General features: G+C 39.2%; 1 protein-coding gene across 2 annotated transcripts in view; it reads left to right on the top strand.

The window, feature by feature from the left end:
* The window catches only part of GPR63 (G protein-coupled receptor 63), a 55,063-nt gene extending 30,838 nt beyond the window's left edge, over positions 1-24,225 (top strand). Inside the window, exons 2-3 of one of the 2 annotated variants that reach the window (XM_070556703.1) lie at positions 17,158-17,274; positions 18,421-24,225. In XM_070556703.1, coding sequence (XP_070412804.1) covers positions 18,518-19,810 — 1,293 coding nt within the window. In that variant the 5' untranslated portion in view covers positions 17,158-17,274; positions 18,421-18,517 and the 3' untranslated portion in view covers positions 19,811-24,225. The remainder of the gene's footprint in view (positions 1-17,157; positions 17,275-18,420) is intronic. The other variant, XM_008516123.2, reaches the window with a different exon arrangement.
* Positions 24,226-24,793: the final 568 nt, after the last annotated feature.

The raw sequence follows: 24,793 nt of genomic DNA, 5'->3' as shown, positions 1-24,793 counted from the left end.
CTGTCAGCACAGCGCTTGATGGAAACGGCAGATAGGTCTGCTGTCTCAGTGAGCGCCGCAGGGTGGCAGGTGTGTTGCCTTGGGCTGGGGGGGCGGTGTCACAGATGAGCGCCGCAATCGGTTCCCAGCCTAAAGAAAGATGCTTAATCTTTAAGGAGATGCCAACGTTGGGAGGGGGAGGGAAGTCAGTTACAGGAGGTTACCAGACTAGCACAATAAAATGCAGATTTTAAGTCCTTGCCTTTGGTATTGATTAAGAGTTTTTAGAGAGAAGGTCATCTCCTTTCTTCTTCCTGGTACAGAGAGGGAGGCACCTTTTACAGATAGAGATTTACCTTACAAATGTAAACGTGTCCTAACAAAGGGCAAGTCCATTCCTCAGAGCCTCCTTGCCTGTCCCACTTTATCAAAAGCAGTCAGCCTCAAATAATCCTGATGCCAAAGAGACATATCTTGGGGTGGCCAATTCCAGGTCCCCACAGTAGCAGCTCTCCAGCTCGTTACTTAGAGGACGGAAAACTGCCCTGTCAGATCTCACCAGGTACTTGATTTCATCTATTCCCTGTGTATTACTATGCTAATCTCTGTAGCTTGCTTCCCAAATAGATAAGATACACCCTATGTTTCAGTAAAGAACTATTGAAAAATCAATAGCTCTCAAAAAAGTAGTATTTCTAAAGGCAACATTGTAGAATAAACTCTTCTTTTAAGGGTTTCATAAACAAGAAGGAGACATTGGGTTATGAATGTGATGATAGAATTTTTTAAGTTAATGACTCTCTAGCTTAGGGTTTTTTTTTTTTTTGCTCTTCTTGGTGAGGAAGATTGGCCCTGAGCTAAGATCTGTTGCCGATCTTCCTCTTTTTTTTTCTCCCCAAAGCCTCAGTACGTAGTTGTATATTCTAGTTGTAGATCATTCTAGTTCTTCTGTGTGGGATGCCTCCTCAGTATAGCCTGATGAGCAGTGCTAGGTCTGTGCCCAAGATTCGAACTGGGGAACCCCAGGCCTCTGAAGTGGATTGCGTGAACTCAACCACTCAGCCATGGGCTGACCCCTGATTCTGTAGCTTTTTATTGAGTGTGTACTATATGTCAGGCTCTTAATTGGGTTTAAAGATACAGTGCTGAACAAAAAAAGGTCACAGGGGCTGGCTCCATGGCCAAAGTTCACATGGTCTGCTTCTGCAGCCCAGGGTTTTGCCGGTTCGGATCCTGGGTGTGGACGTGGCACCGCTCATCAAGCCATGCTGAGGTGGCGTCCCACATGCCACAACTAGAAGGACCAACAGCTAAAATATACAACTATGTACTGGGGGGATCTGGGGTGAAAAAAAAAAAAAGATTGGCAACAGTTGTTAGCTCAGGTGCCAATCTTTAAAAATACTTAAAGAAAAGCTCACATCTCTGCCTTCCTAGAGTTTGTGCTCCAAACGAGGCAGGGGTGTGGCAGGCATGGGCACAGGATGAATGAAAGGATGCCCTGGGTAACTGTAAAATGACTGCTGACCCAGTATTCTCATGGAGAAGTACATGTTGAAGTGAGACAATAGAATGGGGGTGGGGGTTGGCTTCACGGGGCCAGGGGAGATGCTAATAGTAAGGGAGGAGTAAGAATTCACAAAGTGAACAGGGAATGGGGATGAGTGAATAGTTGGCTGTTTATTCATTTAGCTAATGTTTACTGAACATTGACTGTGTGGCAGGCACAGTCGTAGGTGTTGGGAATCTAGCTGTGAATAACCCAGGCAAAAATTCCGACCTTGTGAGAGTTGTTGGTAGTTTGGACCAGAATGATGGCATAGGGGTTGGAGAGAAGTGGCCTCGTAGGAACAATAGTTAGCAGTTAAAATGGACAGTTCTTGGGGGAAGGAAGGAATTATTGCTGAAGGAGGAAGATCTCAAGGTCCTCTTCGGTTTCTGGCTTGGATAAGCAGATGGGTGGCGATCCAGTCACTGAGCATGGGAACGCTGGTGTGGGGTAGCTTAGAGGGCCAAGGAACCATCCCCCTAAGTTTAATTAGGACAGGCAGAGTTTGAGGGCCCTTTGAGATGTCCAAGTGGAGATGTTACATGAGCAGTTGGGTATGTGAGGCTGGCATTCAGAGGTAAGATTTGGGATGTAGAAACACATTTGTCAGGTATCTGTATACGCGCGGTAACTGAAGGAGTGGGCAGGGAGATTGCTTATTGCATGAGAAGAAAAGAATCAAGCTTTTAAACCTTTTTTTCCTTTTTTGTGTATTTCTCAAAATGAGACTAAATTATATTGCTTTAAATTAGCATGTGGATTTCAATCTGAATGCCCATGTACTCCCTTAGGTATAGAAAACAAAACAAAACTTGTTTTCACCCTTGCCTTCTGCAGATAGTTTATAGGTGATAAAAGGAGGTATTCAAGTTTTAAAATAGCAGTTATACATCTAGGCAGGCTTATTATTTGTTTTGAGATTCCAGATTCATTATCTAATAAGACTTGGTATTTCCTTCAGATTTTGAATTTTCAGTCAAACACCATTGTGAGAAACGTCAAAGTAATGTGTCTGTGAACTATTCAAAAAGGCTGATGAAGTTAAAGTGGACTGCATTTTCCCCAATAATAGTTTCAAGGCAGGAGAGGATTCTCAGAACAATGACCTAATGAACGTGAGCCAAAGAATAAGAAATAGAAATGAGAGACAAAAGGAATATGAACAAAACCTGTCACCCATGGGGCTCATCACTTCTTTTGCTTTTTGTGTTTCTGGAAAGGTTCCAGAAGGTTAATCTTCTATTAGCCACTTAAAAAAATACATTTTCCTAGTTTTTAATTAGAATTAATTTGCTCTTCTATTAAATGCTGACCTTTCTTGCCACTTGAGTTACAGTTTTAATTGTTATCAGAAGTCACTTAGAATATTCTCCTCTAAACAGAGCCCTTGCTGACATTTAGTTTAATTTCTCAGTATTTGTGGGGGAAAGTAACATGAACGCAAATAAACCCTTAGGCTTAATAATCTAATTTTGAAAATGTCTGTGGAAGAACTAAATGTTTCTTTGAACATTTGTGAGAAAAATTCTTTTTTGTCGTGAATATTCTGGTTCGAATTAGAAATATATTGGGAATGGAACAGTGCTATAAATAGAATACTGCTCATGGTTCGTATTTAAAATGTGCACACGGCAGTTTTTTCCCTTTAGCTTTATTGCATATAAGTTTTAAGTTAGATATACGATGAAAATAAATGAAATTTTGATTCGATGATGATTATCTCTTTATAAAAATAACTTTAAATAAGCCCTCCCCATCCTATCCACTCTACTTAACTGTTGCATTTTCTCTTTTGGTTAGTTGTTCAAAATTTCCTTCTACTCTACCTACAGATAAACCACAAAATGACAAAATTCGGCCAAAAAAATGTAGATATTGCTATAGTGATATAAATTTATTTGTGGACTATTCTTTTTAGTTGTAAAGCAGGTGGCCCAATGAAAGTGATTGCTCTGTTTTGTTTTTAATGAAATAGAGTTTAAATTTGGGCTACTTCTGAGGTGAAATGCCTGATTCTTTAGTTCTGATTCCACCTACCTCGTAACAGAACTCAAGAGTGTACTCAGAGTCTATTTGCTTCTATTGTGGTGTATTTTTGTCTACCATTTCTCTTTTCTAGTTAGACTCTCTAGACATGTAGTAAGGGCCTAGTATAGGCAAAGAATATGGAGTTATGTGTGATACATCTTCTCTTTCCTCTTAGTTTTCAATTTTGTTTCTTTCCTATATGACAAGAAAGACAGGGGTAGAAGGAGGAAGGCTTTGGGACTAAGTGAAATTCTTCTTGGCTAAGAGTGTGGCAAATGTCAGAGAAGGACAGTAGTGTGACACCTTTTCTCCTCTAGCAGAGCTTCTGGCCCATAATGGGAGAGAGTTGCTCAATAACCCAAGACAAGAGCATTTTCCTTTCTTTTAGACTTTTGTTTTGTTCAAGACAAAAGCAGACTGTCTGAGTAAGGCCAGTATTTTAAATTCTCACCTGTTTTTATGCTACTCTATCAGTTAAGAATTTGCTAAAACACTTGGGTTATTCCGTTAGTCCTCCCCTGGTCTTCACCAGCAGCCAATTTTGTGTTTACTTCACTCCTTCAGGGACAGAAGAGTTCTAGAGCAGCAGTTGTTTCGAAGTGGTGCTGCTTGACCCTTCCCGGCAGCCTGGGCTTGGTGGGCTTGATACCGAACCTGAACCTGAAGTGAGTTCGCTCACCTGTTGCACAGCAAGCCAATCTCTGCCACAGGGTGTGGTGGAAGAAAGTAGGAATTTTATTTTTGCACAGTGCTGAGCAAGGAGACAGGGCAGCTAACACTGAAATCCCAAACTCCCCGAAAAGCTAGAAGGAAGGGTTTTTATTTGGGGTTTTAGGTAGGGGAGGGGGAGCATATGGCCTTGCTGGTCAGAGCTTTCCCACCAGCCTGTCTTTGGCCTTGAGACTACTTGCAGAGAGGAGGGAGCCCGTGACCTTGCTGGTCAGCAGCTTCCCCACCAGCCTGTATCTCTTTGCGGGGAGGAGATAATGCATCCAGGTGCTAGTCCTTCGTGGTGCCTGTCTCCATGGAGGATAGTGGATTCTGGAGCCAGGAAGCCAGAGAGTAAGCAGGCAATGAGTGTTTTGGTTTTAACCCCATGTATGCTGGGCTTAATGTGGGGAAACTGATATCAGGGTTGGTATCAGGCTCAAGGCCACCCTTTAGAGCATGTACTGTGAGCTGGGACTGGGCTGGTGGGACGTCTCTGCCAGGAGCCCTGGGAAGCTTGAGCCCAGATCTTTCACTAGGCCCACTTGTTGAGGGGATCCACAAACTGAATGGTTTTCTTCTCACTCTCTTCTCTGTGCTTACAGGGTGCTATAAATGGTTATTGCATTTTAAGCATCACTAGAGTGCATAGCTTTGTGTTCGGCCTGATAGATTACACAGAAGATAGGCTGTGGCCTTCATCCTCAGGGACTTCTATTTAGGAAACAGGTGAAGAAAAGTGTGAGAATAATAAAGATCAGTATTGGTTTGGTGTGAAAAAAAATTCTACAAAACCAGGAGCGAATAAGGAAAATATATTTCTCACCCTTGTTTTCACACCAGAGAAGAAATCCTTTTTGTTGGTTTGGTGTATGCTCTTTTATCTGTCTTTTTGTCTGTTTATCTATCTATACATATATATACGTATACAGTCGTGCATTGGTTAACAACAGGGATACATTCTGAGAAATGCATTGTTAGGTGATTTTGTTGTGAGAACATCATAGAGTGTACTGAAGGGGAACAAAATTTGTTACCTCTAAAGATCTCTTTAACATGAGGATTGTTTTAGGCTGATTATTTTTAAGAAACGAAAGAGTAAGAAAGTTTTTCTGCTACCTCCCCCTTAACTACCTTAAAGAATCCACATCAAAAAACCTGTCTCAGGAAGCGAGCTATCCACTTAGCATAATGTGAACTGGGTGGTAGACAGGGACGAACTTAGGAAAGCCTGTTTGTTGGGCTCTCTTCTGTGTTTTTCTGTTTCTGCATTGCCAAACAAGCCCTGTTTTCCAAATATTGATCCTTTTTCCTATCTGTGAATTACCTTCCTTCCCTTTGAGGTCCCTGACTCACCCCCAACATCTTCTTTTGTCTGTAGCTGAGGATGGTATTTAAGGTGAGGGCTTCAGCCATTTTGGCGAGTTACTTGGTTTTCCTGGGTTTCTCCCATGTATACATGTTATTAAACTTTTGTTTGTTTTCATCCTATTAATCTATCTTATGTCAATTTAATTCTCAGACCAACCAGAAGAACCTAGAAGGGTACAGGAAAATTTCTTTGTCTTCTACAGTACTTACACAGACCTAGATGGTATAGCCTACTATACACCTAAGCTGTATGGTACTAATCTTATCATTGCATATGTGGTCCCTTGTTGACCAAAATGTTGTTATGCAGTGCATGACTATACATATACACATGCAGATGCATATACATATATGCATACACACTCACACACATAGACACACATCTACATACGTACACAACAATGGGACTGTGTTGTATGTCATTCTGCAAATTGATTTTTTTCACTCAGTATATGATGAATATTCTTTGGTGTCACTATTGTAGATTACTGTTTGTGATAGCTGCAGGGTATTCTCTAGTATGTGTGTACTATAATTCATTTAACTATTATCTTATTGATGAACATTTAGAAAGGATCTAGTTTTTTACTCTTAATTCTGCAATAATTATCCTTATCTGCATGTTGCTGCTATTATTTCTGTAATATAGAATTCCACGCAATATTTAAATTCTTTATTTTTATTAAGGTACTTTTAAAGTAAGTAAATTCTTTATTTTTATTGAAAAATACTTCCTGGTTATCCTTCAAACAATTGAACCAGTTTATACTCCAACCAAAGATATGCAATAAAGATATAGATTGCATAAAATAGTTGAAGCACTGTAGAAAGATCATGGTTATAATATGTTGTCTTTTGATGGCACTTTGTACTTTATAATCCACTTCCACCTATCTTATTGAAGTCTCACAACCACCCAGTGGTGTGGTTTTATATCTGCACTTTTATAGGGATTGCACTGAATCTATAGATTGCTTTGGGTAGTATGAGTTTTTTAACAATATTAATTCTTCCAGTCCATGAACATGGGATGTGTTTCCACTTATTTGTGTCTTCTTCAATTCTGTCATCAAAGTGTTATAGTTTTCAGTGTAGGTCTTTTACCTCCTTGGTTAAATTTGATGCTTTTGTAAATGGGATTGCTTTCTTAATTTCTCTTTCAGAAAGTTTATTGTTAGTGTATAGAACCACAACTGATTTTGTATCCTGCAGCTTTACTGAATTTATTTATTAGTTCTAACAGTTTTTTAGTGGAGTCTCTATGATTTTCAGTATATAAGATCACATCACCTACAAATAGAGGTAGTTTTACTTCTTCTGTTCTGGTTTGGATGCATTTTATTTCTTTTTCTTGCCTAATTGCTCTGGCTAGGACTTCTAGTACTGTATTGAATAGAAGTATTGAGAGTGAGGATCTTTGTCTTGTTTCTGATCTTAGAGAAAAGGCTTTTAACTTTTCGCCTTTGAGTATGATGTCAGTTGTGGGCTTGTCATACATGGCTTTTATTATGTTGAGGTACATTCCTTCTATACCAAATTTGTTGAGAGTTTTTAAATGAAAAGATGTTGAATTTTTTCGCATGCTTTTTCTACATCTATTGAAATAGTCATATGATTTTTATCCTTCATTCTGTTAATGTGGTGTATCATGCTGATTGATTTGTGTATGTTGAACCATGCTTGCATCCCAGGGATAAATCCCACTTGATCATGGTGTATGATCCTTTTAATGTGCTCTTTAATTCCATTTGCTAGTATTTTTTTGAGGAATTTTGCATCTAGTTCATCAGAGATATTGGCCTATAATTTTTTTTTCTTATAGTGTCCTTGTCTGGGTTTGGAATCAGAGTAATAGTAGCCTCATAAAATGAGTTTGGAAGTGTTCCTTCCTCTTCAATTTTTTGAAAGAGTTTGAGAAGAATTGATAGTAATTCTTTAAATGTTTGGTAGAATTCACCAGTGAAGGCAACTGGTCCTGTGCTTTTATTTGTTGGGAGATTTTTGATTACTGATTTATCTCCTTTCTTATTATTGGTCTCTTCAGATTTTCAATTCATGATTCAATCTTGGTAAGTTGTATGTTTCTGGGAATTTAGCCATTTCTTCTAAGTTATCTAATTTGTTGGCCTATAATTGTTCAGTTTCCTCGTCCTTAAAGTGGGGATTATAATAGTAATAATTCCATAGAGTTTCCTGTGAAATTTTAAAAGGCTAATTTATATTCAAAAAGCTTAAGACATTCTTTGATGTTATACTTCCTAACAAAACTCAGGAGAAAAGAATTTATTCTCTTTAAGAGTACAAATTCCCTCTTTGAGTACTGACTGAATATCTTGATTTGTCTATTCCTTTATGCTTTGGAGAACTTAAAAACAAAATTCTAAATGTTTTATTTTTGAATTCCCATTGTTTTTATTCCAAAAGTCGAACTTTAGTGGTACTGATTTTAGCTTTATGTTTATTTCTCTCTGATATGTATAGGATATTGTGTGAAAGAAAGGGGCATGGGTACTAAACATACTGGTACTACGATTGACAGTTTAATTTGATAAAATTATCCAGGATGTGGGTATATTCCGATAATAACAACATCTTCTATAGAAGTAGTCCATATAATCAACCTGGCACCAGATGGCTGGCTGGTGCTTCCAGGGTATGATGCCATATTCAGTTAAGTTGAGTTTTGTTCTCTATGTTGTCAGGTTGAGTATTGAGTGGCTATAGCCAGATTGGTTTTGGTGAGTGGAAATTTATGTTGCCAAACCCATGTACAGCCTCTATCCCTGTAGCTATAGCCACTTTGTTCACAAGCCCTTTGGAGAAGAAGAGTGGAGAAAAAGGTTGATTGACCTCTGTAGAATGAATCATCTTGTCTGCCTGGTTATTTAGCTCCTTCTCTTTGAGGTTGCTATTTGATGAGCATTTACATGACCAGCCAGCTAAACCATTAGCTACTGTTCACAAATGAGTGTAGATCTGTACCTCTGGCCTCTCTCCTTCAAAATGAACAATAAGGTATACTGTTCAAAGTTTCCCCCATTGGGACGTTTTCCCTTTGCTGTGTCCTTCATTGCTTCTGAGTGGGGCTGTAGTACTACAACTCTTCACTCTTGAGTGACACCAAGATATTATATAGAACTATCTCTAAATCAGGCCTGAATTTTTCTTCTGTAGTTAACTGGTCAATTCCTCTTGGTGAGGCCATGGGTGAAGTTTGAAGAGAAGATCAATGTAGAAAGAATAGGAGCTACAAGGATCTGAGCCACTTGCTCATGTTACCTAACTGTGCCCTTAGGATCTACTAGGCATGATTTCATATAGCACTTCTGCTTTAGGTTGAAGTGCTCTGTATACACCCAACTTTATGGCTTCTGAAGGTTAGACAGCGCCAGCTTTATGTGGAATGCTCATGTTGCATAGCTTTGTTCCAAAATCCTAAAGGTCTGTGCTGTGTTGTGATTCACCTATAGCGGGCCTGTCAAATCCCTATCTGCCACAGATACTTAAAGCACCAATGAATCTGTTGGGTCATATAGCCCAAGTGGTGGAACAGCTGCCATGGCAGTCTGGACCCTGTTGCTGAGTCTTCTTTTATTAAATGTCCCACTCAAACCTGGCAACTTTTCAAGCTACTTGATAAATGGGTCAGAATAACATACCAAATAAGCCTTCAAAATCCAAAAAAGTCTACTAAGTGCTGTGCCTATTTTTTAGGCTATCACCTTGGAAGAGATATCTTGACATACTACAAGACTCTTAGAAAATTTAGAAAGATGGCAGGCTTTTGAATTTTTGTAGGAATCTTTCCCCATCCTTTAGCACATATGTGTCTTACCAAGGTGTTTGGGGTAGTTACTACTTACCGCTCAGTCAACAGATAATGGAAAGCATGGCGTTCTTTGGAACAGAGAGGCAGTCAAGGCCCTGTAGACTAGATTATGACGGTGTGATGGAGAGCTGATGGGGCCCTGAGGTAGGTTAGCAGGTGCCAGCTGGAGGCAAACTGCTCAGATGTTTTTTGCTAACACATATAAAGTAAAAAGCAATAGTAATTTGCCGATCAATAGCTGTCTGCCAGATGCCAGGGAATGTGTTGATTTACTCTGGCAATGAAATCACATCTGGTACAGCGTCTGTACTCTATAAAATCCATCTGTTTTCTACAAGGCCAAATAGGCTCATTGAATGTGGATGTGATAGGAATGATCACTTTCATCCTTCAGTCCTTGATGGTGACCCTAATTTTTGCAATCTCTATAGGAATGAAATGTTGCTTTTGGTTGACTATTTTTATAGGCAGAGGTAGTTCTAGGAGTTTGCACCTGACCTTTCTTACCATGATAGCTGTTACCGCACACGTCAGGGAACCAGTGGGAAATCTGTCAGCTGCTGAGTATGTCTGTTCCAGCTCTGCATTTCAGAACTGGGAAAATAATGATGATGTGAGTGGGAGCTGGGGCTGAGCCCAAACTCCTTTAATCACATAATCTCCGTAAGCCTCTACTCTGAGTGGTGGAACACAGTACCATTTTGGGTCTCTAGGAATGAGTGTCAGTTCAGAGCCATATTCAACAGTCCCGCAAAATTCTGATTATCTCCTGTTACCCAACGTATAGTGACCCTGGTAACTGGCTGCAGGCTTTTTGGGGGAGACTAGGAGGAAGATTTATAGTCTAAATTTTTAGCTGTGTAGCAAGGTCCTTCCTCAAGGGGACCTGGCTTCATTTTACTCAAGTGGCTTTAGGTCTATATCCTGGCTCAAGATTGGGAATTGATTGGGGGGCCGCGTCTTTCTGTTTTATGGTCTTGTTGCTAATATAGATCTAGTAGAACTTGGCAGGTTAATTGTTTCCCTCAGGGACACCATGATCAAATATCAGTGATCTCTGCAGGTCAGACTATTGTGATTTTAGCCTTTGCTCTGCTGCCCATTATGAACCATACTTACTTCATCTCTGGTTAAGGGCTCTCACTCAGCCCTTGCCACTCTGGGATAGTGTCATCCCCGTTCAAGTCAGGAACCCCGTTTCTTCGATGGCAACATTGTCCATTGTCATTCCTGGTCTACAGAAAATAGCTACTACAGAGATCTTCAAGAATGCTAGCAGTCCTCTTAACCAATGTTTCTCTCAAAGCCTTGGTGATACCAGGTGATATAGTTAGAGGCAGATGAGCAGGTCTTAAATGATAAATCCACTTTGGCATTCTTATCTGCCCAGGGCTTTGGATAGCTTCTTCTATACCAAGGATATTTTGGCATCTCAATTTCATGGAGTATGAGTGACCTTTGGGACCAGGCTTCAATCAACCAACTGAACAAACTATTAGAGTCATTTTCAAACACTTGACATAACACAGAGAATCTAGAATCTCTGTTTAGTGTACCCATGACAATAAATTTGATCTGATTTAATACTGTATTCCTTCCAACCTGACTCAGTCCCCTCAGAATACATTTCCATACGTGTTTTCTGGTTTCTCTCTGTATATATTGGAAGAAGCTTGCATTTCTTTTGGTGTAAACGGTACTTCTTTCTAGTCACACTTTATATTTCACCCTCCAGATTCTGCTGAGACTTGAGTCTGGTTGTAGGTCTAGAAGCAATAGCAGTTGGGGGGGGCGGGGCAGGGTCCTTAGGAAGAACAAAAGTCCTTTACAAGGACTACATTAGGTGAGGGCCTTACTGATTCTTCAGGCAAGGAGAGACTAACTTCATTAGCTGGGGAAGGAAGGCTATTTCTATGGACAAGGAATACTCTGCAGAACAAGATGCTCCGCGTCCTCAGAATCTCCAAATATACCTATCCCAATTTTCAGGCCCCTAATCCTTCCAATCAATGCCCTAACTTTAACAAAAGAGATTCCGTAAGTTTGGGAGTCCAATTTGTTTTGTAATATAGCCACGTATAGGATTAGAGTTTGGTTTAGTTTTCAGAAATCTCATCTCTGGGGCTACAAGGGATAAAAGTTTCTTTCACAGTGTTTAAAGAAGCTTTCTGGTTCTTCATCTAATCCTTGGCTTGGAATTTAAAGTCCTCAATTTACCTTTTTGCTTCTTCCAGAAATACAAGTTCTAGGACCCACCCCAGACTACAGAATGAGAGACTCAGGGGGTGGGCGCAGCAGTCTGTAGTTTAACGGGGGCTTCAGGTGACCCTTATGAACCATCAACTTTGAGAACCACTGATGCAGCACAACACCTTCAAAATTCTCAGAGGAAATTATTTTCAACTGAGAGTTCTAAACCAAGACAATTAATGTGGACAGAACAAAGCTTATTCAAACATGCAGGGGCTCAAAATTTGTCTTCCTTCTGTTCTTCCTTCAGAAGCAATTGGACAGATAGTTCTTGGAAAAGAAGGAAGTAAACAAAGGAAGCAGTGAAATGGAAGACAAAGGGCCTAGGAAATATGGAAGCCAAGAGCCAAAGGCGGGAAGGAAGCTTTCCAGGATGGTAGTAAAGGCATGTCCCAGGCTGGCTTCTGTGTAACAGATGCAGAAAGTAACTCCAGGGAGGGCCAGGACGCCAAAAAGTATGACTCCAAGATAAAAATGTAGTTGAAAACTTTGACCTTTCAAAATATAACACTTCTAGGTATAAAATCTATCTGGTGGAGTAGGTGAAAAAAATTGTTGATAGTTGTTTTTAAAATTGAAAATAAAATATAAGTAAATTATTAATTCTAGGAAATGCAAAATTTATCAAAGAAAGGGCAATATTCTATTGGCTTATCAGTAAATTTACTATATATATGTAAATATAGTAATGTTAATGTTAACTTCTGCTATAATTCACAATTTTCAAATAAACATTTTGGTAGTATGAAGGGAAGAGAAATAATTTGGAAATGCTGTGACAGCTAAACCTTCATCTATTCTAATAGGAAATCAGGAGTTAATATATAATATTGATAAATCAAAAAGTAGCAATTTCTTCGTATTATTTAGATATGTAAGAATAAGTACTTGGAAAAAACCTTTCAAGTAATTAAAAATGGCGACCTCAGGAAACAGGAATGGGATGGTGAAGAGTGATACAGGGTTTGACTGTCATTTTAAAACTCATTTGATTATTTTTAAAAGTATGTGCACTTATCATGTAAATAAATATTAAAATGAGTGGAGAAGAAATTCCCTGATCTCACAAAACACAGTGCAAATGGATTGAATTAACCAGATATTTATTGGTCTGTATGCAAAGCATAGTAATCATAGAGGATGATGAGATTAACAAAGTCAGTCGCTGCCTTCTTGGAGGATAGAACCTTTCCAGAGAATAAACAAGTATCTAAAGCATTGCAGTAGCAGATAAGACCAAGGGATGCAGACCAAGAGAATACTACAGGCTTGACTGCTCATTCCAGCCACTGAAGCCCCAGTAATGGTGACATTCTGGCATACTCTGAACATAAAACACTTTACTTATATCATTAGCCTAGTTACCCCAATGTTGTTTCTGTAGATGTATAAGATAAGAGAAAGAAAGAACCAGAAATCCAGTTACTTCTGCCCTGTGTGAGTTTTACATGTGTACATACATTTGGGGGGTGTGTATATGCATAGATGCACACATTCACACGTAAGTTTAAGTTTTTCTTACTTGGAAAATATAGTAAGAGTTTCTGCCAAATGGCAAATAAAGACTAGTCTAGATTACATTTAACATTAGGACCATTATGCAAATATTACCAACCTAAGCTAATTTTTTAGTTTTCATGTTGCTACTGTCCCATTTTCTTTGGAAATACAAATTTTAATTATAAAATTTTATTTAGTTTTATATAAAATTCAGAAGAAACTTCATGTCACAGTGGTGTTTGAGTAGAAGTCCTGAGAGGAAAGAATCTTTTAACATAGTTACTGTGAGCATTCAAAAACACCGCTTTGGTTATTATGCTTCTCAGTAAGAAAGGAAGAAGGCCGGAAAATATTTACATTCTGGTGAGCCAGCAGTGTAATGAATGAAGAGCACTGCACAGATACCAGGGCAAAGGCATTAATTATTAAGTCCATGCATGGCATGTTCCCTGATATTATAAATTCCAGTTCTTTTCCTTAATGTTTAACTACAAAATTGCTTTTGTTTAATCCCTTTGTAGACTTTCTATGTTAGGGAAATTGACCATGTGTGTTTCCCAGGCGCTGAAAAGCTGATAGAAGCTGTGTGGATGGATTGGGCTTGATGGGGGCTTCAGTGTACAGGGTGACTGGGTGTCATCAAATGTTAGTATCTAGAATTTTTTCCTCTAGGGATTTTTGGTTACTGGAAAAGATGAGCCCTTCGTCCTGCATGGCTGGCATATGCCTGGCTGCTGGCACTCTTAAGAGGGTGGAGAAGGGGGCTTAGTTTCTCCTGTTGAATGTGCAGACGGTCACTCAGTCTCCCTGTTCTCAGCTCGGCACTAATATTCTCAAGGCTGGTGATTTCAGGTTAAGTTGTCCCACAGACCTGGGCTACTGGAATGGGGGTGTGTGCTTTCACGTGGTTGCTCAGAGGAGAGGAGACCGGGCATGGAGTGGGGTTCCAGTGGCTCTGTATATAGGTTTTCAGTTAATTTTCCAGTTTCCAGCTCCACCCACACTTTCTGTGGTAACTGGCACCTCCCAATCCAGATCTTCTCTGAGGATCTACAGGGTGTGTTAGCTCCTTCTCAGCATATTTTCCTGGAAGTTTTGAGGATAAAGAGTTCTCTGTTCTGTGATGTTAACTCAGTTACCATACCACCATCTGCTTTTTGCCTTAAAACATTTAAAAAAAAATTCCCCATCTATTGTTGGGCTTTTCCTTCATACCTCTTGTCCTTTTGGGTTGCACATTTTGTTTTAAAAATCCCTTTACTGTCGTTTCAGTGTGATTTTGCGATGCAGGGTCTATGGTCAGTCTACCCTGTATAACCAGAAATCCAGGAAGCGTTTGTTCATTGCTGTGTCTCTAGTGCCTGGCACATACGAAGTTCTTACATAAATATTTGATGAATGAATAATTGAATGAATTGAGTTAGAAGTTTTATAGTAGTAGGAGGCTTTGATGGCAGAAAAATATTATGACTGTATGTATATGTAACAACCTAAAAAGCATCTTTTAAATTGTGGTTTTGCTTTGACTCCATTCCATTTTTTGTTTTTGTTCTTCAACGTGGTCACAGAAACTAAGTGTTTTAAAGTGTGTCCATCAACACAATGAAAAGGCAGCCTACTGAATGGGAGAAAATATTTGCAAATCGTATCTATAATAAGGGGTTACTATACAAAATTTATAAAGAATTCAAACAATTCAATTGCCAGAAACCAAACAATCCAATTAAAAAATGAGCAGAAGATCTGAATAGACATTTTTCCAAAGAAGACACACAGATGGACATGAAAAGATGCTCAGCATCACTAATCATCAGGGAAATGCAAATCAAAACCACACTGAGATATCACATCACACCTGTTGGAATGGCTGTTATCAAAAAGACAAGAAATAACAAGTGTTGATGAAGATGTGGAGAAAAGGAAACCCTTGTGCAGTGTTGGTAGGAAAGTAAATTAAAAATAGAACCACCTGGGCCGGCTCCGTGGCCGGGTGGTTAAGTTCACGCGCTCCGCTGCGGCAGCCCAGGGTTGGGATCCTGAGCATGGACATGGCACTGCTCGTCAGGCCACGTTGAGGTGGCATCCCACATCCCACAACTAGAAGGACGTGCAACTAAGATATACAGCTGTGTACAGAGGGGGTTTGGGGAGATAAAGCAGGAAAAAAAAAAAATGATTGGCAATGGTTGTTAGCTCAGGTGCCAATCTTTAAAAAAAAACAAAAAAAATAGAACTACCATATGATCCAACTATTGCACTTTTGGCCATCTATCCGAAGAAAACAAAAACACTAACTCAAAAAGATATATACACCTCCATGTTCATTGCAGCGTTATTTACAATAGTCAACCTAAGTGGCCATCAATGGATGATTGGATAAAGAAATTGTGGAATGGAATGGAATGGAAAATTATTCAGCCATAAAAAAGAATGAATTCTTGCCATTTGTGAGAACATAGATGGACCTTGAGGGCATTATGCTAAGTGAAATAAGTCAGATAGAGAAAGACAAATACTGTATGATCTTACTTATATGTAGAATCTAAAAAACAGCACCACCACCAAAACAAACCCCAGGCTCATAGAAACGGAGAACAGATTGGTAATTTCCAGAGGCAGGGGATGAGGATGGGCAACATGGGTGAAGGGGTTCAAATGGTACAAACTTTCAGTTATAAAATAAATTAGTCATGGGGATGTAATGTACAGCATGGTGACTATAATTAGTAATACTATATTGCATATTTTGACATTGATAACAGCGTAGGTTTTTTTTTTTAAAGATTGGCACCTGAGCTAACAACTGTTGCCAATCTTTTTTTTTTCTGCTTTATCTCTCCAAATCCCCCCAGCATATAGTTGTATATCTTAGTGGCATGCCCAGCATAGATCTTAAAAGTTCTCATCACAAGAGAAAAAATCTTTTGTAACTATGTTTGGTGACAGATGTTAACTAGACTTATTGTGGTGATCATTTCACAATGTATACAAATATCGAATCATTATGTTGTGCACCTGAAACTAAATTAACGTTATATGTCAGTTATACTTCAATAAAAAAACAATCCAGTGTTTACACTTCAGGATGGATATGTTTGTTTATTTGGTCGAACACAATTATAGGTGTTATATTAGGCTTAAGCTGCACATTTGCCTATTTATAATTTTTCTCTAGAGATGTATTGAGGCTGATTATGTCGCAAGCACAGTCTTTATTCTTATTTGGTGTATATTTAAGTAGTTTTAAAGAGACTTTTGGTGATTGTGGTATAAAGCTTTCCAGCTACCACTGCCCCTGCTCATTGGCCTTTTGTGGTTGATAAAGTTGGAGAGTCATAGTCTTAGTGTGGCATCTTATCCCGGTATGTTTTACATTTCAAAGTGAATATGTGAAAATGGATAAAATCTAGTAGGGACAAAGAAATTAAGCTATTAAAATGAGAGTAAACAGTAAAATTAATATTTTGAACAAACAGATTAGTATTCTCCTTATTCGGAAGGGCAGCCCTGGAGAACAAAGAGGGGACTGTAGCGAGGTACAGGTATGGTAGAGAGCCTGTGATTTGGCTACAGTGCTGGATCTCGGGTCTTGTAAATGGGATGCCTGCACCCTCTATACCCTGAGAAATGAATACATGAATGTTTGGCATTTACCCCTAAAATCAATGACTAATTCTAAGCCCAAATAATGAGCAGATGACAGTGTTGTTTTAAACTTCTGTGCATGTATTTTCCCCCCAATCTTTGGGATTTATTCAAAGAACCTACCTAGAAATCCGAAGAGAGGTTGTTTTTTTTTAAAATCATATTATGCACTTTATTTATTTATTTATTTTTTAAGGAGTAGCTCATTTTTTTTCAAGTTTTTTTTTTTAGGTTATCCCTGAGCTAACGTCTGTTGAAATCGTCTTTCTTTTTTTCTTCCTTCTTCTTCTCCCCAAAGCCCCTCAGTACACAGTTGTATATTCTAGTTGCAGGTCCTTCTAGTTGTGCTGTGTGGGATGCTGCCTCAGCATGGCTTGATAAGCGGTGCTAAGTCTGTGTCCAGGATCTGAACCAGGTGAGTGTGTGAACTTAACAACTTAGTCATAGGGCTGGCCACAGAGAGTTCTTTCTAATTAAAGAGGTTACCCTTCTAGTAAAGAAGGAAGAACCCACACCACAAAGTGGGTTAGTAATATAGTAGATTAAGAAAGTCCCTTCCAGAAAACTCTAGGTTTGCAGACATTGGTAAGAAGTTGGGGGTAAGGATAAGAGCTAGATAGTAAGAAACGTTTTGGAGCAGGATAACCAAATATCTTTGTAAGTTGTCTGGAATAGATCCTTCACACCTGAATGTTTTTCTGGTCATCTCCTTTAGAATTTCCATCTTTATTATTTGACTGACATATTCTATCAAGTTTCTAACACATGATAAGGTCGGTTTTAGGAAGAAGAAGTTGAGAAGATAGAATTATATGTATCAGAAAATAAGGGATGGAAACAGGTGGGCATGGGAAAGAAGAGAGAATGTGAGAAGCAAAGAGAGCTTTGGGGAAAAAAAAGAAATCTTGAAAATATGACCAAGACTTTTTAGTATAATTTTTCTTCTCCAATTGAATAACTTCTCCGGTATGGTTGGTGGTGGGATTTCTGGGAAGAAACCCAGGAACAAACAGAAAGCTAGGAAACAGTTTCAAACCTTCATAGCTAATAACCTGGTACCTGCTTATACGGGGTTAGAGCAAAAGTGTGTCATTATCATGTGTTAAAGAGGAAATTGAGTTCAGGATTCTTTGCCAACTAGTTTTGTGCTAATGTGAAAATGGAGTAGGAGCCTGTACCAAAGAGCTATTAAGAAAAATATTAGTATTCTCAGAGGAACTTGATAATAAAATTATATTAATGGTATCTGTGGAAAGGCCATGCTGCTACTGGAAATTTAAAAGAAGAATTAACAATAAGGTTACAACTTTTGCCTTTGAGGCAGTAATACATTTTGATGCTTTTCACTTTCACTTTATGCATGACTGTCATGAAATTTCTATCGTGTTTGACTAAAAATAACAGAACAACAATATTTTAGTGCTGAGTAGGTTAGAGACTTGAGTATTTTTCAAGGGTTAAAAAGAGCAAAACTGATCCTTCATGATGAAAGGTAAAAAGTCAAATGAGATTTAGAAAGCCCATTTCTCATTTCTTTTTTGTGTTTTGGGCTTGTTTTCAGGCAAAAGGACTCCTGTGGAAGATGGAGCTCTTTGTCCAAGCCCATCCATGAACCATGATACTGCTGCTCTGTGTTGAAATTCTTGAAGAACCCCCACATGTCGGCTGCCGCCTTCCATCCTACTGAAACCATGGTCTTCTCTGCAGTGCTGACTGCGTCCCATACTGGGGCAACCAACACAACGTTCGTAGTCTTTGAAAACATGTACATGAATATTACAGCCCCTCCACCATTCCAGCATCCCGACATCAGTCCGCTGCTTAGATACAGTTTCGAAACCCTGGCTCCCACTGGGATGAATTCCTTGACAGTGAATAGCACAGCTGTGCCCCCAACACCAGCAGTTTTTAAGAGCCTAAACTTGCCTCTCCAGATCATCCTTTCTGCTATTATGATATTTATTCTGTTCGTGTCTTTTCTTGGGAACTTGGTCGTTTGCCTCATGGTTTACCAAAAAGCTGCCATGCGATCTGCCATTAACATCCTCCTGGCCAGCCTGGCGTTTGCAGACATGTCGCTTACAGTGCTCAACATGCCCTTTGCCTTGGTAACTATTCTTACTACCAGATGGATTTTCGGGAAATTCTTCTGTAGGGTATCTGCTATGTTTTTCTGGTTGTTCGTGATAGAGGGAGTGGCCATCCTGCTCATCATTAGCATTGATAGGTTCCTTATTATAGTCCAGAGGCAGGATAAGCTAAATCCATATAGGGCTAAGGTTCTAATTGCAGTTTCCTGGGCGACTTCCTTTTGTATAGCTTTTCCTCTGGCTGTAGGAAACCCTGACCTGCAGATACCTTCCAGAGCGCCTCAGTGCGTGTTTGGGTACACAACCAATCCGGGTTACCAGGCTTACGTGATTTTGATTTCTCTCATTTCTTTCTTCATACCCTTCCTGGTGATACTGTATTCGTTTATGGGCATCCTCAGCACTCTTCGGCACAACGCCTTGAGGATCCATAGCTACCCTGAGGGTATATGCCTCAGCCAGGCCAGCAAACTGGGTCTCATGAGTCTTCAGAGACCCTTCCAGATGAGCATTGACATGGGCTTTAAAACGCGTGCCTTCACCACCATCTTGATTCTCTTTGCTGTCTTCATCGTCTGCTGGGCCCCCTTCACCACTTACAGCCTTGTGGCAACGTTCAGTGAACACTTTTACTATAAGCACAACTTTTTTGAGATTAGCACCTGGCTGCTCTGGCTCTGCTACCTCAAGTCTGCCTTGAACCCACTGATTTACTACTGGAGGATTAAGAAATTCCACGACGCCTGCCTGGACATGATGCCCAAGTCCTTCAAGTTTTTGCCACGGCTCCCCGGTCACACAAGACGCCGGATCCGCCCCAGTGCTGTCTACGTGTGTGGGGAACATCGGACTGTGGTGTGACTGTTGGAACCGCCTGACATTTGGGGTGATGGTTGTTCTGTATTTGACTGAAGTCTTCTTTCACGTGGCTTTTCCACGTGTACTTTACTGTTTTTTTATAGGGTTTGTGTGTAGGTGTGTGTGTGTGGTGTAAAGAAAGAATGGTGGTTAGTTGTAATTCTGTTACCAAGGATACACAATAGGGAAGTGATCACAAATGTTACCTCCAGGGTTCAAGAGAAATCTTCGCTTTAGGATGGGGAGATGGTTTTTTGTTTCTCTGATTGATTTTGTTTTTGAGGTAGAAATCAGGATTGTGCTTTACTGAGCCTGCAGTTGCGTTGAATTGTAGGTGTTTTGTATGCTGCTAAGGAATGCTTAGTTTATCAGTTCTCTTTTTCTGGAAGACACTGCTGCTTTTTGCCATTACATTGGAGCCAAAAACCACATACATCTCAGTTGCTAAATATTTACTTTTATTGGAAAAAGAAAAACCCAAGAGGGTTAGTGACATTTTAAAGGTCATTAATATTTTCTTTGGTGCACTTTAAGAAACAATGTACAAACGAATTTAGTCATGTTTTTCAGAATTGTTTTTGTACATGACATGTTGTGCTTTGGGAAACATGGCATTATCATTTCTAGGAAGATAGTTTTTAAAAAGTGCTTTATCTGCATATACAGTTTTAAAGGAGAGAACATAAAAATGTAGAAATTTTTCTAAGCACAATAGCGATTCTTTAGAGCAATAGGGCAAAGTCGAGGAGACAGATTACTCTGGCAAGTCTAAGCGGGATGCAGTGAGGGGTGGCTGGTGTGGGCTCTAGGGATTCCTTTGACTCAAGGATTCTCACTGAGTCCAGTGGGAGGAGGGTACCATTCATTGGACACCTACCATGTGTCAGCACTGTGCATCATTTTATCCTCACAGCATCCTGTGAGGTAGGTATTATCGTTTACTTTTTACAGATGAAGAAAGCAAGTCTCAGAGAGCGAAATCTTACTCAAGGTTGGGAGTAGAGCTGGGATCCAAGAAAATCTGTCCTGAGATTTTTTGAGTCCTGAGACTGTGCTGTTCTACTGTGCCACCTTGACACCTCATTCAGGTTTAGATGTTTCATAGTCAAGAGAAAACTCTGTGTATCCTTTAGTTTTTTTAGACTAAAACCTTCCTTTCAAAAATAGCTTCATTTTTTTTTTTTTGAGGAAGATCAGCCCTGAGCTAACATCTGCCACCAATCCTCCTCTTTTTGCTGAGGAAGACTGGCCCTGAGCTAACATCCGTGCCCATCTTCCTCTACTTTATATGTGGGACGCCTGCCACAGCATGGCTTGACAAGCGATGTGTAGGCCTGCACCTGGGATCCGAACCGATGAACCCCAGGCCACCGAAGCAGAATGTGTGAACTTAATCACTGCACCACTCGGCTGGGTCTTAGCTTCTTTTTTTTAATTATTATTACCAGAAGAAATGTGAAACCATTACAGAAAGTCTGGAAAATAGAAAAAAAAGTCACTCACAACCAACCTTTTACAGTACAACTTTAAAATCTTAGATAAATAAGGCTATAGGGAAATGAAGTGATTTTTTGGCTTGCAAAACAAGTGACTGACACTTCTGGAGAAGTTTTGTATGGCTGTCTGTAGGTGTTGGGCTTGCGGGTTCACAAGTTTCCAGTTGTCCAGCTGTTTCTAAATATTCTGGGCAGAACAGCATTGTTGCCCCAGTGTTTGCCCATAGCAGAGCTGGAGTTTGTGAATGCGCTCAGAAGTGTGTCTCCTGTAAAGAAGCAAAGATGGGCCCTGGTCCGAGCGAAGAGCAAGTTTTAATAGGACATGTCTGAGATTTCAAATTATTTTTCTCATGCTGACGATCTGCCCCCCTAGCTGTATCCAGAACCTTTGGTCCCCTTCTCTCTGTAACCACTGATACAGTTTATAAAACAGTCAACAGGGACGGGGCTGCAGACTAAGACCATGAGGGCTGAAAGTGTAGCCTCTTGGCTGCATAGCCATTTAGGAATAGGTAAGTTAACCATGAACACTTTGGATTTATAGCATCCTATCAGAATCTTAGTGCTTTGTGAACCAGCGGGAAAAATGAGCCTCTGTTTCTTCACTTGTACAACCAGAGTTGGGTTAGATGAATCTTTAAGATCTTAGCCAACTTTAATGTACTTTTCTCTATGTGAGAGTTGGAGATTTTTGAAGAGCCAGGCTGACGTCAGGTTCACTCTTTGGTTTCCAGTATTACTTCTGGACATTTTACTTCATTAGCTATTTCTTAGAATTGAACGTCTGAAGAGCACATGGCATGGTGTCAGGAGTTGGGGTTTTGGAAGGTTGGTGACATCTGGAAGGACCTGGAAACCCGGCTATTCAGGCAATTGTAATGGTATTGGAACTCATTTTCCAGTGAAGGAACTCTTTTGAGATTCAAGCATATTATTCAATATGTTGTTTTGGGACCATCTTCGGATAATAGTTACCTACCTCTTTGGTTTCTAATTTATATTATTTACAGGTAAAATTGCTTTTGTCTATAGGAATCTTATAGAACGTAAACACTGTAGTAGATCCTGGTAGCACATTGAGGTGTATTATGCTTTCCGTTTTCAATATAAACTGGATTTCAAGCAGATATTCATAAGGATATTTGAAATTAGTCTTTCTCTAAGGAGAGTCAGCGTGATCTGTATTCATCTTATGTACTGGCAGTAGGTCTGGAGACTCTTTTGTGGTTGGAGTTGAAGCTGGGATTTACTTTCTTTGTCCTTTTTTTATGAGCCATCCTTTGGTACTTTTGTGCTGCTCGGTAGGCAGTGCATCATTTGGTGAGAGTTCTTGGGTGCCTGCTGAGATGCTCGGTGTTTGTGAAGGAAGACCACGAGGGGCCTTTGTGAGAATTCAGCAACGACACCGAACAGTAGTTCTCTTTACACTGGATAATCTTGATCAGATGACAGTTTACAGGTCACTTTGAACGTTTTTATTATGTATACATTTTGAAAGCTTTAAAAAAAAAAGCAGTACTGGTGGTGTACCTTTGAAAAACTTAGGTGCAGAAGCTCATGTTTCCTGTTTCCCTATATTTTCTTGAGGAGAGAAAAGGATACCACTACTAATGAGCACTGCTGAACGACATAATCAGAAATGTTTTTGTTTTAATTTTTCTTCTGGCTAATAAGTAAGAAACATGAAAGAGAGAGTGAAATATTTGTGGTCAAAAGAAATCCCCAATAGCCTGGAATAGTGATCTTCAAACTTTACTATGAGTATGTGTCTAAGTATTCCCAGTGGAGTTTGTTAACAGTATAGATTCCCAGGGTCCCCAGAGGGTCTGAAGTGGGCCAGGGAGTGCAGCCTTGTTGAGCACTCTGCCTGATTCTGATGGAGATGGTCCCTGGGGCACACGCTTCAGGAAACACTCCTATTGAAAATATACCCATTTGAATATTGCCTGTTTTATCCAAAAATGTTGGTTTTGTGTTGGAAGCCCTTATCTCCTAGTGCATGGATAATCTACATCGAGAGGAAAATCTGCACATCATTGTTCCTAATTTGCTGCCACGGGTGTTAGTGCCGAATCTCGCCAGTGTTAGCTTTACCTTCTTTCAACTGGTAAAATTCTAATAGATCATATGGTTTCACAGTAGAGCAGTAAGAGTGAAAATATTTGAAAGTCATGACTTTCAGGAGTCTAATTCCTCTCTGTCTTCTCCTAGAGAGAGATCTTTATTGTATGGAACTTCCTAAAGAGTATGAGGGCAATGTAAAGATTCCTCTAATTCCCACTGCTCTGCTTATGCCAGTCATGTTCAATGGAAGCATGAAGAAAATAATCCTTGTAATGTATGTATTTCAGTTGCTGACAAAGATATTTAATTTTTTCTGGATCCTTGCTTTTGTTTACATGAAAATATTTATGTATATATCACAGAAAAATTTTCACTTGCTTGAAATTTTATTCTACCATGATTTTTAGTTTAAGTTTAAAGGACTGCTTAATTCAGATTTATTTTCACAGCCATAGTCCTGTTAAACTGCCTTCATTGAAGACTCAGTTTTTTAATAATAAAAATATCAAAGCACATGTTTGTTATTACAGGTAAATGGTAATACATACTAGATATATATTGGTACTAGTCCTTTGTAATTAAAATTAATTTATTTTACAATAGTACCTGACCTGTATGAAAAAAAAAAAAAACAACAACACTTTAAATTTTGGGTGGTTAATATTAAAAACTCAACAAGTATGGTTCCTTGTGCATATTCTTATTACAAATACGGAAATGCTCCCAATAAGAAAATGAATAAATGTTTAACATTTCTGAAAGTGGAGTTTTTTTTAAAAGGACTACTTCATCTTATCTTAGAAAAATTTGTCAGGAATAATACTTTATGTTAAATTAAAATCTGAGTTTAGTTTCAAATCCTTCTTCCTTTGGGTTCTTATTTTCAAATTAGCCCTCAAAGTCTGTGTGTATGTAACTATATCCTAGTTTTAGAAGTTCTCGGAGTAGCTAAGTGTGAAAAGAAACTTGGCAAAAGATCATTAGTAAGAAACAGTTTTAAGAAATTCTGTCTAGAAGAGTTGTAAAAATGGTACTTCTGAGTCATTTAAAATTAGATTGTCACTTGGCAAAGCAACGACAGTGTCTGCTCTGTTTTGATGAAATGATTTCATACTGCCCTTCCATTTCTAAAAATCTAAGGCCTTTCTAAAATCCATAGGAAGTATCATATATTTGTGTATAAGAGTTTCAAGTTTTTGCCAATTAGATATGGGGTTTTATTTTCTCTTCTTTTTCACTCATATGCAATAGCTAATTATATTTCTTCTTTTTAAGTTATAAAAGAAGTTGATCTGCAACAGAAGGTTGTCATTGAATCCACATTTGATAGTTCCTTCTGAAACGAAAAAGTAAGAAAGATATAGCAAAATAGAGGAACGTATTGATTTAAAAATATTTTCACGTCTACCATGAAAATAATGAAGCC

This window comes from Equus przewalskii, chromosome 9, assembly GCF_037783145.1.
Source record: "Equus przewalskii isolate Varuska chromosome 9, EquPr2, whole genome shotgun sequence".
Lineage (NCBI taxonomy): Eukaryota > Metazoa > Chordata > Mammalia > Perissodactyla > Equidae > Equus > Equus przewalskii.
The sequence above is the reverse complement of the archived record's forward strand: the minus strand, read 5'-3'. Positions and strand labels throughout refer to the sequence as shown.